Below are 15,985 nucleotides of genomic sequence, written 5' to 3' on the forward strand. Positions count from 1 at the left end.
CTTGTAAGGTCAAAAAGGAACAACCAGACACTCGAGGGGAAATTTCTGAGCTGTGACTAATCTTCTTTTCCTCAGCAGCAGGCATGAGTGAGATGTGGAAAACGCCAGCGAAGCTAGCACTTCCTTCTAATCAAAGCCATAAATTAAAGGGTAAATGACAGAGTTGAAACAATAGAGACTAGTGTTGTTGAGCTTGTTGTGGTAACTCTGCTACATCTGATCTGATCTGAACAGAAATCAAGTACAGCAAATTCTGAGTCAATTTTAGTTTTAGTAAAAACCAGGCGGCCTCTTCACTGAGCACAATCTACTAAATATGGCGGCTGGATGCGTTATAATAACAGAGACAGCCTGCTCTGTACATGTAGCAGCTGTTAACTTCAGTATCTGATTCCTACAACAGAACCTGCAGGCTGTAAGGTATTATGTTTGATCTCAGTAACAGATGAAATGATGTAATGTGAGGCCACTGTGAACCTCAGACCGGAGATGAACAACTTAAAAGTTGTCACACTTGTAGCCTAGTTTAACCATTGTCCTGACAGTGCTGACCACAGCAGTAGTGGAGATATATGTATGTTTTTTTTTGTTTGCTTTTTTTTGTTTGTTTGTTTTTTTTGCGAAACAAACTGTTTCGTTTGGCAAAAAAAAAAAAAAAACATACTTATTTTTTATGACCTTCAACTGAGAACAAAAACACCATCAAGTCTGTGAAGGCTGAAGTCCCAAGTTTTTGTTGAGACAAGGCAAGCAACATTGTTGAGTGACACTGCTATGTCTCCCTAATGATGGCAGCGTGGGTGTGTAATGTCATGGGGAGGTGATATTCAGCTGTAACGTGGCTCCAAGAGAAGGCTGCTGTCCATGACCTTGGCTCGGTGTCAGAGTTCTACCGGTGGATTATTGTAATTGTTCTGGATTTATTTACATTTTCTGTCCTTAAGCCGTATTTTATACGGATTAGACACATTAGCATGGATAATCCTTTTCATGTTTCTATGATAAGGCATTTTTACCTGCTGCAAGATTTCATGCCTCCAATCCAATTTGCCATTAATCCCCCCAAAGAATGAAAACATGAAATTCTCAAAGCTGAGTTGCTGTACCTTCAAAAAAAAAAAAAAAGGAAAAAGAAAAAAGTTGCACAGCTTGTGTATCACAGGTCAGAGCTCGCTTCTTAATAGTTTCTCTAAATCTCCAAGGAGACACACAACATCAGTTCAAATGCTGCTCCCAGTTTGAAGTGTCTCTTCAAGGTTGACTATGCCTGAGCAGAAGTGAAAAAAAGAAACTCAAAAACTACACAATCCTCAAGTGTGAAATGTCAGATTAAAATGTTACTCACAGCCAGTTAGACCTAATGTGCTTATTTTCTAGACTGACAAATATGAGCAGTGGGGAAGGTGTGGCACCTGCCACTCATCTCTCATGTCACTGAAGTCGTTTTGTAATTAAAACCTCACCGGTTGAACATGTTCTGCAGCTTTTAGTTGTCACCTGAGTGTCATATGATGTTGAGGCCTCCATTCATCTGTTTTTATCACCAAGGTTACATAATATCCATACATAAAGAGCAGACAGTTCTCCATCTAAGAAAACTTTGAGCCCTTCTTTTTCTAGCTTAATACTTTAACCAGTCTGTTGGTTAATCTAACGAATAATTCATCTTAGTGTAATACTTAATTTACGTCTTAATTTTGGATTTCTACCCATTGGTGATTGAGGCGATAGGTTTACGGACTGAGACGCAACAATTTCCTGTCAAGTGTCAGGTCAAAAAGTGGGTTGGCGAGAAACCAGCGTTTGTGCACGCTCTGCTAATGCACGGTATTCGCAAAAACCCAAACACGGTCACCTGATATACTGTCCCACTTAAAATATGCAGATCTAAAAATAAACATCTGATGCAGAATAAACTTTTTAAACATGCTCAGAAGTAAAGAAAAGTTAAAATATTATGTATGTATTATGTATGAAATACCATCAAGATTAAATGAAGTTCAAGTTTACTATGAATGTCCACGTCACATCTGTACACTGCAGTGTGCTACGAACAACTTACAAATCTTTAATAGTAGTAAGTAGCAAAGTAAAACAAGATAAGTGCAGGACTTTAAAAATAGACAGTTACATCGAGTAGGCATAACATTATGACCACCTTCCTAATATTGTGTAAGCCTCCCTTGTGCAGCTGTGGCTCATCAGAGAATGGACATGGGCCTTCTGAGGGTGTCCTGTGGTGTCTGGTAACAGAATATTGTTAGTGGGGGCTTTAGGGTCCTATGGGTTGAGGGGAGGGGCCTCTGTGGATAATCCCACAGATTTGGGATCTAGCAATTTTGGAGGCCAGGTAAACACCTTAGTGCAGTTTTCATGTTTTTTGAGTTGTTCCTAAACCGTTTTTGTGTGTGTGCCTGTGTCAGGCTGCATCCTGCTGGGGATGGCTGCTGCCATCAAGGAGTGTCATTGCTATGGGGTGGGGGTGCCTGGTCTGGTCTAGGTGGGTGGTACATGTCTAAGTAACATCCACACGAACGCGAATCTGAAAGTTTACCAGCAGAACATTGAATTGTCACAGGATGGTCAATGTTATCTACTGCTGTCAGTGGTTTTAATGTTGTGGCTGGTTGTTGGCTACAGAGTTAGCAAAGAAATACACAACATAAAAGTAACATAAAGTAAGCAAATCAGCTAAATGCATATTCCTGAGAGTTAGCCCAGTCAAAGAATTGATAACGTCTCTTTGAGGTAGAGTGATCCATCTGAATGACTATTCTGCAGTAGAATAACATAGAACAGAACGCTTTATTTGTCACTGTACCGGTACAACGCACTGTGACATAAAACCGATAAATAATACAACGATGCCTTTTAATGTTCAAGTTCATTTTAGCAAGAAAAATGCTGCACACAGAGTTACACAAGTTACACTTCCACAAAAGAGGCTCGTGGGTGGAGTTTATGTCAGTGTAACCTGTTTTAAAATAACATCTACAATTGCACTCTGCTATGAAATCTAATTGTCCCACTGTATCCCCAAATCCTCTTGAATGCCCATTAAAATCTGACACAATTACTTTAAAACATATTACACTGTTTATACAATTAATTATTTTGTATAATTCGCAGATTCTCAGTTCAGTATTTTATTTCTGTTTTCTTCACTTGTTCCGTTGCTACATAGTGAAAACATGAAGCTGATGATTTTGCTTCATTATTGCGTCTTAAAACAAGAGCTGTTAGGTAACGATATGTGTTGCTGCTCTCTAAACTGTGGCTTCTTAAATTTCCAAGTGGCACACCTCTGAGTCACACAATGTCAGCTGAAAAATGGATTGTGGTAGCATTAGTGCTGGGGTTATTCATTCACTTCTTATCCAATGAAATTGACTCTAAATAGAACACTTAACAAACATGTAAAATCATGTGTATAATCTAAAAAGTCCTGATCAAACAAACAAAGAATAGAGACCTGCCTGATATCCGTTAACACACACCCACACTCTGCACACTCAGCATTTTCCAACCCACAGAAGTGTCTCCCATATTCCAAGGGAGACCCCAGAGTTTCCAAAATCAATCCAATATGTCCGGAAATATATAGTTAAAGCTTTGACTACCAGATTAATGAAGGCCTTATATGTGATGTTTTATTTTGTTTTATGTTTTAGTTTCAGAGTATAATAGAGATTGACATTTAGAAGAAAAGAAACAAATACATATACTGATCAGCCACAACATTAAAACCACTGAAAGGAGAAGTAAACATTGACCATCCCAAATCCTCCTGAATGCCCATTAAAATAACATTGACCATATTTTGACAATACAATGTTCTGCTGGGAAACTTTTGGACCTTGCATTAGTGTGGATGTTACTTAGACATGTAGCACCCACCTAGACCAGACCAGGCACCCACACCTCATAGCAATGACACTCCTTGATGGACACACACACAAAAGTGGTTTAGGAACAACAAAAAAAAAAATGAAAAACAGCGCAAAGTGTTGACCTGGCCTCCAAATCCACTAGATCCCAAACTGATCAAGTATCTGTGGGATGATCCACAGAGGCCCCTCCCCTCAACCCATAGGACCCAAAGGCCCCCACTAACAACATTCTGTTGCCAGACACCACAGGACACCCTCAGAAGGACCATGTCCATTCTCTGATGAGTCACAACTGTTTTGGAGGCACAAGGGAGACCTACACAAAATTAGGAAGGTGGTCATAATGTTATGCCTGATTAGTGTGTATATATATATATTTCTGTATATATAATTTCTGATGAGTAAAGGACGAGCGCAGCGGCATAAGGATGATAAGGATAATGCTGCCATGTGCATCCACTGTACATCACAGTCACCTGTCTTCCTGACTTAGCCACACGAGGTTGTGTGACACCTCCAAACACTCTAGTGAACCTGAAGTCACATGATGGACCATGTGAGAGACAAAGATGTCGAATGACTGTCTCCTCTGCGCTGCTGCCGAGACTTATCAGAGTGTCACATCATGTTCATAAGTCTACTGTAGCCCTCTGTCACCAAGAAACAGCCGACTGCATGACGGGCTCGTATCTCGGTGGCATCTGGACGTGTTACTGGATGTACCCGCTGAGTTCAGAGGAAATTCTTCTGTGGTTAGTAACACTCCCCCGGGTGCTTCAGGTGGATCAAATCAAAGTGCAACCAGCTTGATTGACGTTTTCTTTTCTTTACCCGAGACAAGGTATCCAGGAAAAACAATTATTGCATAAGCTCTGCTGTGAAGATCCATTTCATTTAATGACCTCGTCTTTCACGCAACTGTCATGGATTATATATATGAGAAAATAGGGTTGTCATTGAGGTGAATGATGAAGTGCACAATGATTCCAATAAAAACTTTTCTTTCAGTCAATTAAGAAGGAAGCAGTTTTTGATGCTGTTTCACTTTTTGCATTATACAGTGTTTTGTGCTTCAGGAGAAGCTTGTGAGCAATTGAGACAAAGTTATTAAAACTGTGCAGGTAAAGAAATAAAAGGTAAAGAGATGGTCATGTAAAATTTGTTTATAATCACTTTTGAATGAACATGAATCATTTGCCTTTTATCATTCTGTTCATATGTAGTGCCAGACCAGCTGGGATGTCTCACTTACAGTACTAACAGAGAAAAGGAAGAACACTGAAAAGCTTTGTTTGTTTGAATAGCTGCAGTGCATTGATCTGTGTCTCACTCACCTGCAGACTGACAGGAGCACTTAATATCTGCAGCAGGATCGTTTCAGATCTTGAGGCAGCCAAGGCAAAGCGCAACACACCATGTGACAGGAACATTTCTAAAATACCATCAGCAGATAAAATCTGAAACCTCCATACTCTAAGGGCTGTCACATGTTTAACCACCCAAACGTTGAAATAGTCTAAGAACATTGTATCATTTCTGCATCAACTGAGGTGAACGATAAACATTTAACAGTTACACAATAAGTTCCATTACAAAACTTTTTCTATATGGAATGAGCAAACATCACCTGCCGTGATTATTGCAGCAATGTAAACGTTAACAGTTTTTACATGGTTTCAGCTAAATATTCCAGTCATATTTCTGTTGTCAATCTTGTCAAGGAAAATTTGTCAGTGACTGTTTCATGATATCTCCTGAAGAAAGGCATATACAATGCGATCACATTGGGGATGGTATTTTAGGATGTGCTAAGTATTCACATTTTCAAGTCCACATAGTTCAGTACAGGTTTTCTCATTCTGTTTAGTTTTGCAGGCTACGGTTGATTGATTGTATTTGGGGGCTGTGGCTCACAGAAAGATGCACAAAATAAGAATATTGATCTTTATAAATAATAATACTATTATTTATTTTTCAGAATGCAGATTGATTAATTCTGCACATGTAGGGGAATGTCTGCATGCCATTCTCAGTTTTAAACCCCCACCACTGGTGTACAGGACTCTCACGTGTTCAGTGCAACACCATAGTACAGAGCAAAAACTGAAACGTGACCAATTCAGTCTGTCCTAAAATCACAAAGGTGTGCAAATATTTCCCAGAAATGTATTTTTTTTGTACATTAATGCAGACTAGTTGTATCTGTAGCTGAGTGCAACTAAAGTTTAGTAGGCGTGTAAAAATAAGAGAACTCCCCCTAATATTATCGACCAGGAGGATCTCAGTAAACACTGTTGTATAATAAGTTGTGATAGTCAATATGTTGCAGAAGGAAAACAGATACAATCTGGAATGTTCTTTCTGTCACTCAGTTGGAAGAGTACCTCTATCTGACGTGTGATAAATTCTTAAACTGTAGTCTCTCCCGCTAGATAGTTATCTAGATTTGAAAATAAAATCTGAACAAAACGTGTACAGGAGCAGTGAGCATGTGAGGGACTGAATTAGTTGTCAACCCTGTCTTTGTTCACTGTTTATCATAGAAAGTCTGGGCTCAAAGCATCTCTGTGTACATAAAACTGGGAAAATATTAAACCTAGGTGGCCTTATGTCCGTTTATACATCAGAATAAGACTGGACAGTTGTAAAATGACAGAAACATAATGGCCTAGTGAGGAGTCCCAGTGGTTTGCATCAGTGTAAAACTGGAAATGGACTCTTGTTTAATTAACTCTTTCAAAGCTTATACCATATATATGTGGCACTAGAGAAGAACTCTATCAGGAGCTTTTTCATTCATAAAAACACTGATGTGTCTTCTTCAGTGCTCTGATGATGATAGTGTAAGCCTTACTGACAGGTGTGTTCACCTAAGATGAGTTTAAGCCTTTAATGGAGTGCATGCCAGACGGCTTCCTCCCAGTGTCTAAAGGCATGCCAGTTAGGTTCAGTGGTGATTATAAACAAACCGTAGGTGTGAGTGTGAGTGTAAATGGTTGTCTTTCTTTCTGTCTTAGCCCTGAGATAGACTGGAGACCGGACAGAGGACAAGTGGTTACAGCAAGTGCTCAATATGTTTAAACTTTTTTTAATATATATTTACCACGATGTTTGACTGAGCTAACCCTCAGGGGTTGTCACATTTTGTGACAATCAGACTGAAGTTGTGACGTTGAATGAAGCCATATCAGGTTAACCCTCATCAAATGTATGTTCTGCATCACATGTAGCATATGCAATGAATTCTTTACTTCCTGCTGCCTGTCCCAGGAGCAATGTGACCTGCCTGTTAACATGAGGGTAAGGAGTGGTTTACCTCCCAACATGAAAGATGAGTCCACACCTTTTTTATGATTGGTGGAGTTGGAGACACCCCCAAAGCCTCAAATGTGTATATAAAGGTAGAAACACCCAGCTGGAAGTCACAGCAGAGGGCCTGGCTGAGGAGTGATCAGAGCTGCATCAGGAGAAAGCCATCAACATGGGGAACTGTTGTGACAGAGCGCGTGACTTTTTTGGACCACAAAAGAACACCAATGTGCGGGTCAGCCTGCCGGCTGTCTGCTTCGTCTGGCAGATCGCTATGATTGTGCTGTTTGGAGTTTTTGTCCGGTACAATCCAGAGTCAAGTGCACGATGGATAGAGACAAGACGGGAGCTCAACATCAGCAGCGACATCGAGAATGATTTCTACTTCAGATACCCGAGTAAGTAAAATGCAGGTGTTACTTTTAAGACCCTGTGAGTCAACAGCACTCATTCCTTTAAACTTTCTTAGTAACACCTTTGGTATTTTCCCCCTTATGTCAAAGCTATGAATTCAGAATAGTCACTTAGTTACCAGAACCATTTTGTCTTTAAAATCAGTGTTCTTCTAAAAATTTGCCTGTTATAAAATGATATTAACTGAAAGGGTAAAGGGTCATCATAATGAGGAGGCCGTTTAACCGACTTTAAGATTGTGACATACAGATTTAAGAACATTACTTTCAAAAGCTGAACATTGTATGTAACAATAACATATCAGCACCTCAGAAAGCAAATGCATATGATATGATGTGATATTCAATGTATCGTGATTGCCGCACAATCTCCCCAGGCAAGCCAAAAACAATACAAACACAAATAAAAGCACAAACTACATGTATATAATTAATAAAAAGCCATAACTGAAGTTTGTTCACGTGAAGAAGAGATGGTAATTATTTTACAAACTTTACTTACTAACATTACACCTTGACGTTCAGCAACATAATGTTTTATTTCAATCTATCCAGGCTTTCAGGACGTCCACGTCATGATCTTTGTTGGATTCGGTTACCTCATGACCTTCCTGAAACGCTACAGCTTCGGTGGTGTGGGCTTCAACTTCCTGATCGCCGCCTTCGGTCTGCAGTGGGCTATTCTCATGCAGGGCTGGTTCCACTCCCTCGACCCCAACACCGGGAAAATCCTCATCGGAGTCGAGAAGTAGGTTTCTTCCTTGTTTCTTTCTTTGAGTGGCACGGGTGTGCTGAAACAATGAAAGTTAACTATCCGGCAGCAATATTTCGCATTGGTCATTCTCCTTGTACCCCGCAGTCTGATCAACGCTGACTTCTGCTGTGCCGGCTCACTGATTGCCTACGGTGCCCTCCTGGGAAAAGTAAGCCCCGTGCAGCTGCTGGTTGTCACCTTATTTGGTGTCACACTGTTCGCTGTGGAGGAATACATCATCCTTGACCTTCTTCATGTGAGTCTAGTCAAGCACAATCAACCCACAGGGAACTAAATAACTGGAGTGTACTGCTGCTGTCTGAATCTGTTGTGATAACAGTGAAATGGTACTGTTTCCACAGTGCAGAGATGCTGGAGGCTCCATGGTCATTCATGCCTTTGGGGGGTACTATGGTTTGGCCATCTCCTGGGTGCTCTACCGACCAAACCTTCACCTCAGTAAACGCCTCAATGGGTCTGTGTATCACTCTGATGTGTTCGCCATGATTGGTAAGTGGTCTGCAATTTAGATTTTATACTTGAATGCTTTTCAACCTTACACGCAACCTCAGTGTGTGGTTTAAAGCCATCATCACAGTAGTTTGGTTGACTGTCATCGCACAGGTACACTGTTCCTGTGGATGTTCTGGCCCAGTTTCAACTCTGCCATCACCGACCACGGTGACGGACAGCACAGAGCAGCCATCAACACCTACCTCGCCCTCGCGTCCTCTGTTCTCACGACCGTGGCCATCTCCAGCATGTCACAGAAAAGAGGAAAACTGGACATGGTAACCAGCACTGCTGAAAAACGCAGACAAAAAGACATGAACACGTACACTCATGTCAGTTTCTTAATAACTCAGCCACTCATGTAACATCTGATTTATCTGACAGGTACATATCCAGAATGCCACTCTGGCTGGTGGTGTCGCCATGGGAACAGCAGCAGAGTTCATGATCAGTCCTTATGGGTCCCTCATCGTGGGTTTCTGCTGCGGCATCATCTCCACCTTTGGCTACCTGTTTGTCACGGTGAGCTCACAGTCTTTGACGTTGCGGCTTCAGACATAGTTCTGGGCTGTGGAGCTTTCACTGCAGATGGGAAATGAAAAAAGACGAAACTGATAGTTTGTTTTACTGAAAAAATATAGGATTATAAGAACAGCAATGACTCATCGTAAGAGCATTTACCGAATGCTTTCAGTATTAAAAATAAGATGGACACAGTCCAGTAAGGTGGAGCTAGGTGCTGTGACACACCTCAGACAGTCAAAATGGATTTTATAATGTGACTTGTTTTTTATTCTCAGCCCTGCCTGGAGAGATCTCTCAAGCTCCAGGACACATGTGGTGTCCACAACCTGCACGCTGTGCCAGGGATGCTTGGTGGCTTCATAGGAGCCATCGTAGCTGCAGCGGCAACTATAGACGTCTACGGCGAAGAGGGGTAAGTGACTAACACAGACAGGCTTTTATCTTGAAATCCAGAAAACCTCATCTGGCCTGTTTACTGACTCACCTTGGTGAATGAAAACACTTTGAGGCATGAAAGCACACACCCTGTCATCAGGCTATGTCTTCATACAAACAGCCAAACCCGTTCACAGAGACATTTTCTGTTTGCAGTTTTGACCAGATAAAACTGCATTTACCTTAAAAGACCCTGCTTAAATAAAAATGCACTTCACTTTTTTTCTCTTCCTAGGCTCAGAAACACATTTGACTTTGAAGGAGAGTTTGCAAACAGAAGTCCAGGAACACAGGGAGGCTTCCAGGCTGCTGGGACATGTGTGGCCATCGCATTTGGACTTGTTGGAGGAGTTATTGTTGGTGAGTCAATTAACAAAACTGTGCAGAGTATATTTTGAATGAAGAACTCCATACACAGAACTTAAAAAGAATATATTCATACTTAATATTAATAATATATATAGGCAACATCAGCGTTTCTGTGCTTTAGCCAGGAACAGTTGCATCATGGACAAGATATCTTGCTTAATGCCTGTTTCTTCTCTCTCTCTTAAAAGGTTTCATCCTAAGGTTCCCTATCTGGGGTGATCCTGCTGATGACAACTGCTATGATGATGAAGCTTACTGGGAGGTGAGAATGGTTTTGTCATTCTACCCCAAGATGGTGCTCTTGCCCCTCTTCACTCGATCAGACATTGATGAGTTTGTGGCTTGTGATCTGACCCCGTGTGTGCCTGTTTCAGGTTCCTGAGGATGAGGAGACCATCCCTCCTGTTCTGGAGTACAACAACCACATGATTCACAAGCACCAAGACATGTAAGTTTGATCACACTCGGGCATCCTCGTTTCCTTCTCGCTCTCGTGAATTTCTCACTAACAGTCATTTTTCTTCTCAACAGATCTGAGTCAAACTTCTCTGTGGAGCAAAGTTAGAGCTGCACAGTGGGAGAGTTAACCCCATGTATCGCTCTGAACTTGTTGCAGCTGTGAAACAACACATCGTTTATGAAGGAGCAAAAGATACAAGAAAGACCCACTGCCACTGAAGATGTTGTGCCATTCCTAATCACATATTTCATTAATGGAAAATAATTTGGAATCAATAATCTTGAAGAAACTGAAATGTGTTACATCCATAGGAGAAACCCCCACTTTCTAAGGACTATAAATAGCTCTGAATTGTTTTGTGTGATGCATTTAACTGTTAAATATTGTCACTGATAATGTTTGTCATTTTATTACTTTTAAATGAGAAGTCATTTAAAATACAGTATGTTGTATTGTGAAGACATAAAATAAGGTATTAGGAATCAAATTATTATTATTATTGTGCTGCCAAATAATGTAATTTTTGAGTTGTATATCTTATTTAGTTACTTCTGTCATGTCATGTGTAGAGCTTTATAAGCTGTACTGTGTGTACATATAATTTGTTGCATAATTTGCTTATTCTTATGATGAGGCAGTTTTGGGTAACTGTAGTAACGATGATACAACTTCCAGCGATTTGTTTGCTTCAGTGTTGGATGTGCACTATACGAGACTGTGTGTGACTGTCTGCTTGTTGTGTTATTGAAATATTACAGTTGCATCTGTAAAAAATCCTAAATCACATTTAACCCGAATAAAACAAAATATTAAGTTATATTATTTTAAGTTTGTTCTACTGCTTATTGGTCACATTACACGAGCTGATCAGGCACCTATAATAAATCATCATGAAACTATCTCCTTGAAAAACTAGAATAAATGATGTGAGAATTTTTCCTCTGTGAAACATAGCAAAATAAATAAATAAATGAGCCATACATTTGTAGTTCTGTACAGTATGTCCATAAATGAATGATGGCACAAGTAGTTGAGATGTACAGTATGCACTAAATTAACAAAACCAAAATCAACCTGACAAAAGCAAATGTCTCATGCAGTGGAAGGAAAAACGTTTTTTACTGAGCTGAGTCTGTGTTGGATGTCACACAGTCAGATGAAGCTAATGTGAACGCTGCGCGTTAAAAACTAAATGCACCAAGATGAAAACATTCAGAGAAACAATGCTTTATTGAGTTCAGGAAACATGATGCCACACCCAGAAGATGATTGCAGGAATGCTTTCACAAGGTAAGATACTCAACAAGGAACTGCATTCCACACAGCACATGACATATGTGGAATATTTTGGAATTTTAGGAATCTTATGAAATCTTTCAAAAAGGAGACCTAAATGAAGCATCAAATGGCACAGAAGAGATGAGTAAGTATGAGTCAGTTTGAGGAGGTTCAGGTGTAGAGAAGAATGGATTTCAATGTGTGTTCATCTGTGTTTTCCTTTTGATGTGCATCGTGCAGATTATGAATGCCAGTTGCCAAAACTGGGACAGTAAAGGTTAATCTGAGCCACATTTTCTCAGTCATGAGAGGATAATAAAGTATACCTGATTATTTAGTAAACACTTACTGGCAGAATAAGACAATGTCAACTGGCAGTGTAATCCTGTTTTGACTGACTCATGTACCAATTTAAAAAGTGACTCAGTGGGTTTAAATGAGTTCCCAATAAAGCAGCTCTATAAAGGTGTAAAATTCGCAGTTGGTAAGTACTTCATTACTCTAGCAGCTCATGCTGAAGCCAACCTGAACCTTACCAGTCGGTGAATCCAATCCACACTACAGCTTTCGCCACGTGAAAAGCTACCCAAACTTCACAGTTACAAATACAGCTGAGAATCCTTTTTCTCCCATGGCTGAAACAGTCACTCCATGAGTTCAGCAAACACAAGAAAATCAGTGCAACACAGTACAATTGCAATCTTGTGTGGTGAGCATATGCTACTGTAAGAGCAAAAGCTGCTTTCATCATTAGAAAAACAGCATGAGTGTTGGATGTTGACACTGACTTGAAGAAGAGCGTGTCTATTGTAGAAAGCAGCAGGCATTTTTGTTTTAAATAATCAGCAGGTGAGTAGTGACTCTGTAGTCAAATATAACTTGTGGTATAAGAATACTTTGTTGTTTTCATTTGATTTTATTTTGACTCAATACACAATTAGGATGTTTGAACCGTGTGGTCGCTTTCTGAACATTCGGTAGTAATTATGCGAATATCATCATTCCGTAAATTTAAAATATTATAATATATATAAATATATATATAATATAAATAAAATAAAAAAAACAATGTCGCAAAGTGCTCTGCAAAAAGCGAAAGATGCAAACCAAGTTACAGGGTTAAAATCCAGAAAGCAGTTTCATAACTACAAGGACTTTTGGTGTGTGTTTTATTTGCTCCTCCTACCTCTCTCGCTTCAACAGTTTAAAAACATGTAACTAAACTGAACCTTGTGATGATTCATCCATTTGTCTGCCAATACTAAGCTGAACATCTCCACAAAGCTTCGGTTCACTCTGTTTAAGCAGGGTTATCATATCAAAAAAACAACAAAAAAACAGATCTCAAACACATACTGTCTGTCTCAAACAGGTTTTGTTCTTTACTCCACAAGGTGGAGCTACAAGGTAATAAATACGAGGATGAGGAGATTTTTCTCTCAGAACCTTGACAGAAGTTTCAGTCCTCCCCCTCTGTTTTTAAATACTAAACACTTGGTCATAACTAAGCTCTGAGAAGGGTAAGATGAAGTATAAGACTGGGTGTAATTCGGCCCAAAGAAATTTAAGGATTAACATTAGTAAGTGTGTAGTGCATGTATTTAATTAGTACACACAAATGTACTCCATTTGTGTACTCCAGCCGGAAAAACATGAAACATCAGTTTTGCCTTTAGTCATCCTCACTGACTCATACTTTGGAGGATTTGCATATTAACACAACTGAAATTGCTGCCACGCATATTTTAAGGGAAGACACACAGTAACAGTATTGGGCAATTTTTGGAGATTATCCAACTGATACTTGATTTACTGATTGTTCAATGCAGCTTCCAGAGCAGCTTTACTGACTGTCACCTTAATTCATGTGAATCTGAAGACCCAAGACTCTCATGGAGTGTAAGGTTTGAAGGCCGCTTACTTTTCACAGTTTGGTAAAACTGATCCTTGAATGGTCAAGAAATATCTCCATCTCTGTAACAGTGGATCATGGCTTCATTTTGCCTTAATGTGGGAGTTTGGAGAGTCAAAGATCGTTAAGCTGGCTCCCTTCATGTCAGGCTTGTTGGCCCCAGGCCCCGGACCCCAGGGCCCAGGCCTCTGGTCTCTCTGCTCTCTTTATTCTGATGGTAATGAGGTCTGGACAGGCCAGTCACTGGGGTCACTTCCTGACCAATCACTGTGACAATAATGAACTCTAAACACACTGGGTGGACATGTGCTTTGTGCTGGTTTTACTAGGCTGGCTGGTGTCAAAGTCTTTATTGAGTGAAGAGGTCTCTAAAAAGGTATGACAGGGTTAAACAAGTTAACTGTGGGGTTAAACACCGCTGGGTGAATCCTACATGGTGAAACACCTGGTGTACTTTAGCTTTACTTTATGTAGCATTTGTTTAAAAAAGATGAGGTAATAGGACATTTACTGTAGTAGCTTTTTCATGAATATACAATACATACTGGTGCCTCTATTTATTAGGCAGCAGTCCCTTCATTCGCACCTGAGTGAGAGACATGAAACAACATGCGGTAAAGGGTGCAGGCTGGAATCAAACATACACCACTACAGTGGGGGACTATAACCGTCCCAGTTGCTCAACTACATGAGCTATTATTTAGTTCATTTTTGACAGTTTACACTGTCATCAGTGGTGCATGATGTTCTTCCAGTATCTTGCAGGCAAAATAGTTTGAATTAAAAATCATGCCACAACAGTCAATACCAAACTGTTACATAAAAGCACATGAATATTAGGAAGCTCAGAAACTGTGACAGTCTGAGATGAGAGTTTTTATGTTGAGAACAAGTTCCAGCAGGTGAGAGACAGAGTCTCAGAGATGTGTCTTTTAAATCACTGTGCTGACAGACCTTGCAGGGACCTGATGCCAGAGGAGAGTAAATGCACCTCATCTTGTGAATCATATGACCCTGGAGAGAGTGTTTGTGAAACCACTTGGTCCGCTATTGTCCTACTGAGACCGGCCTCCTCTGAAAAGCTGCGGAAACCCTGTAATCAGATTAAAGGTTGCTGGAGAGGGGAGGAGGGATTTTTGAGGAATAGTGAGGAGGTCGTGGAAGTTCTCTAATCAGTACCTGCCATTGAAGTGCAGAAGAGGGGCTAAATAACGCAGCAGGAGGGGAGGCGGGAGCCAAGCTGGAGGGACAAATTGGCCTGTTGTTGGAGGGGGATAATGGGACAATGAGGGAGGGGTGTATAATCAGTGAGTATAGAGAGGGAGAGAATAGGTGCAATGGGAAAAGGAGGAGACTGAGGAACTCCAAAGGCAGTGGCCTTGTCCCATCTTGCCCTGGCAATTATATCACCTTTGTGAGCTGATTGGAGCAGGCTGCAGAGTCCATCTGGGCTCATAGATGAACAGAACAACCTACATTTTCTCACTGTCCTCGCAAGTGATATCGGCAGGCCACTGAGAGAGATTTGAGAGGCTCTTGTGGTCTAAATAAAACTCATCAGCGCACTCCTTAAAAGGCTACAGGCCTTCAAGAGGTCCATGACAGCTAATTGCCACATGACAGTGACAATCACCAGCCACATCTCTCTGCTTTCTCTCAGACGGCTTCATTTTGTAATCTCATTTCAAAACAAGGCTAGTGGAGTTCATTGCTCTTTAGGACAGTTGTAATTTAAACAGGTTGAGAGGTAATCTAACCAATAAAATGAAACACCTCACTGTCCTGAGCTCGTAAAGTGAATGTCATATCACAAGACACCCCACTGAGTGCTGAGCACGGCAGTCTCTCCATCGAACCCTTTCTGTCATTGTGATCACTCATCAAACGTCCGTAGCCTGAACACCAGGCATCACTAAAGACCAATCACTACTTTTTTTTATTCACTTGACAAGAGTATATTTGTTGGGGTCAAAGGGGAAAATCTCAGGGGGGAAGACCTTTCTTGCCAGCAGTGACGAGGAGGAGAAGCAGAGAAATCACTATTCATAGCAGGGGAGTGCTTTGATTTGGGCACAAAGGCCACTAGTTCCCTGCCTCAACAGAAAGACGTAGAAACCAGAGCTGGTT

At 40.6% G+C, this 15,985-nt stretch overlaps 1 protein-coding gene across 1 annotated transcript; it reads left to right on the forward strand.

Moving 5' to 3' along the window:
• The first annotated feature begins 7,326 nt into the window (after positions 1 to 7,326).
• On the forward strand, positions 7,327 to 11,801 carry LOC311485548 (ammonium transporter Rh type C 2). Its single transcript, XM_084541037.1, has 11 exons — positions 7,327 to 7,597; positions 8,168 to 8,360; positions 8,472 to 8,622; positions 8,729 to 8,876; positions 8,991 to 9,157; positions 9,264 to 9,401; positions 9,680 to 9,816; positions 10,075 to 10,199; positions 10,397 to 10,470; positions 10,583 to 10,656; positions 10,740 to 11,801. The coding sequence occupies exons 1-11, from the start codon at positions 7,372 to 7,374 to the stop codon at positions 10,771 to 10,773; spliced, it is 1,467 nt and encodes a 488-aa protein (XP_084397163.1). The 5' UTR covers positions 7,327 to 7,371; the 3' UTR covers positions 10,774 to 11,801.
• The last annotated feature ends 4,184 nt before the right edge of the window (positions 11,802 to 15,985 follow it).

This window comes from Chelon labrosus (genome assembly GCF_963514085.1).
Source record: "Chelon labrosus genome assembly, chromosome: 3".
Lineage (NCBI taxonomy): Eukaryota > Metazoa > Chordata > Actinopteri > Mugiliformes > Mugilidae > Chelon > Chelon labrosus.

Coding starts and splice junctions, on each gene's coding strand:
- LOC311485548 (XM_084541037.1), top strand. CDS start 7,372: ATGGGGAACTGTTGTGACAGAGCGCGTGACTTTTTTGGACCACAAAAG. Junction 10,200..10,396: donor TGTTGGAGGAGTTATTGTTG/GTGAGTCAATTA, acceptor CTCTCTTAAAAG/GTTTCATCCTAAGGTTCCCT. Junction 10,657..10,739: donor ATTCACAAGCACCAAGACAT/GTAAGTTTGATC, acceptor TCTTCTCAACAG/ATCTGAGTCAAACTTCTCTG.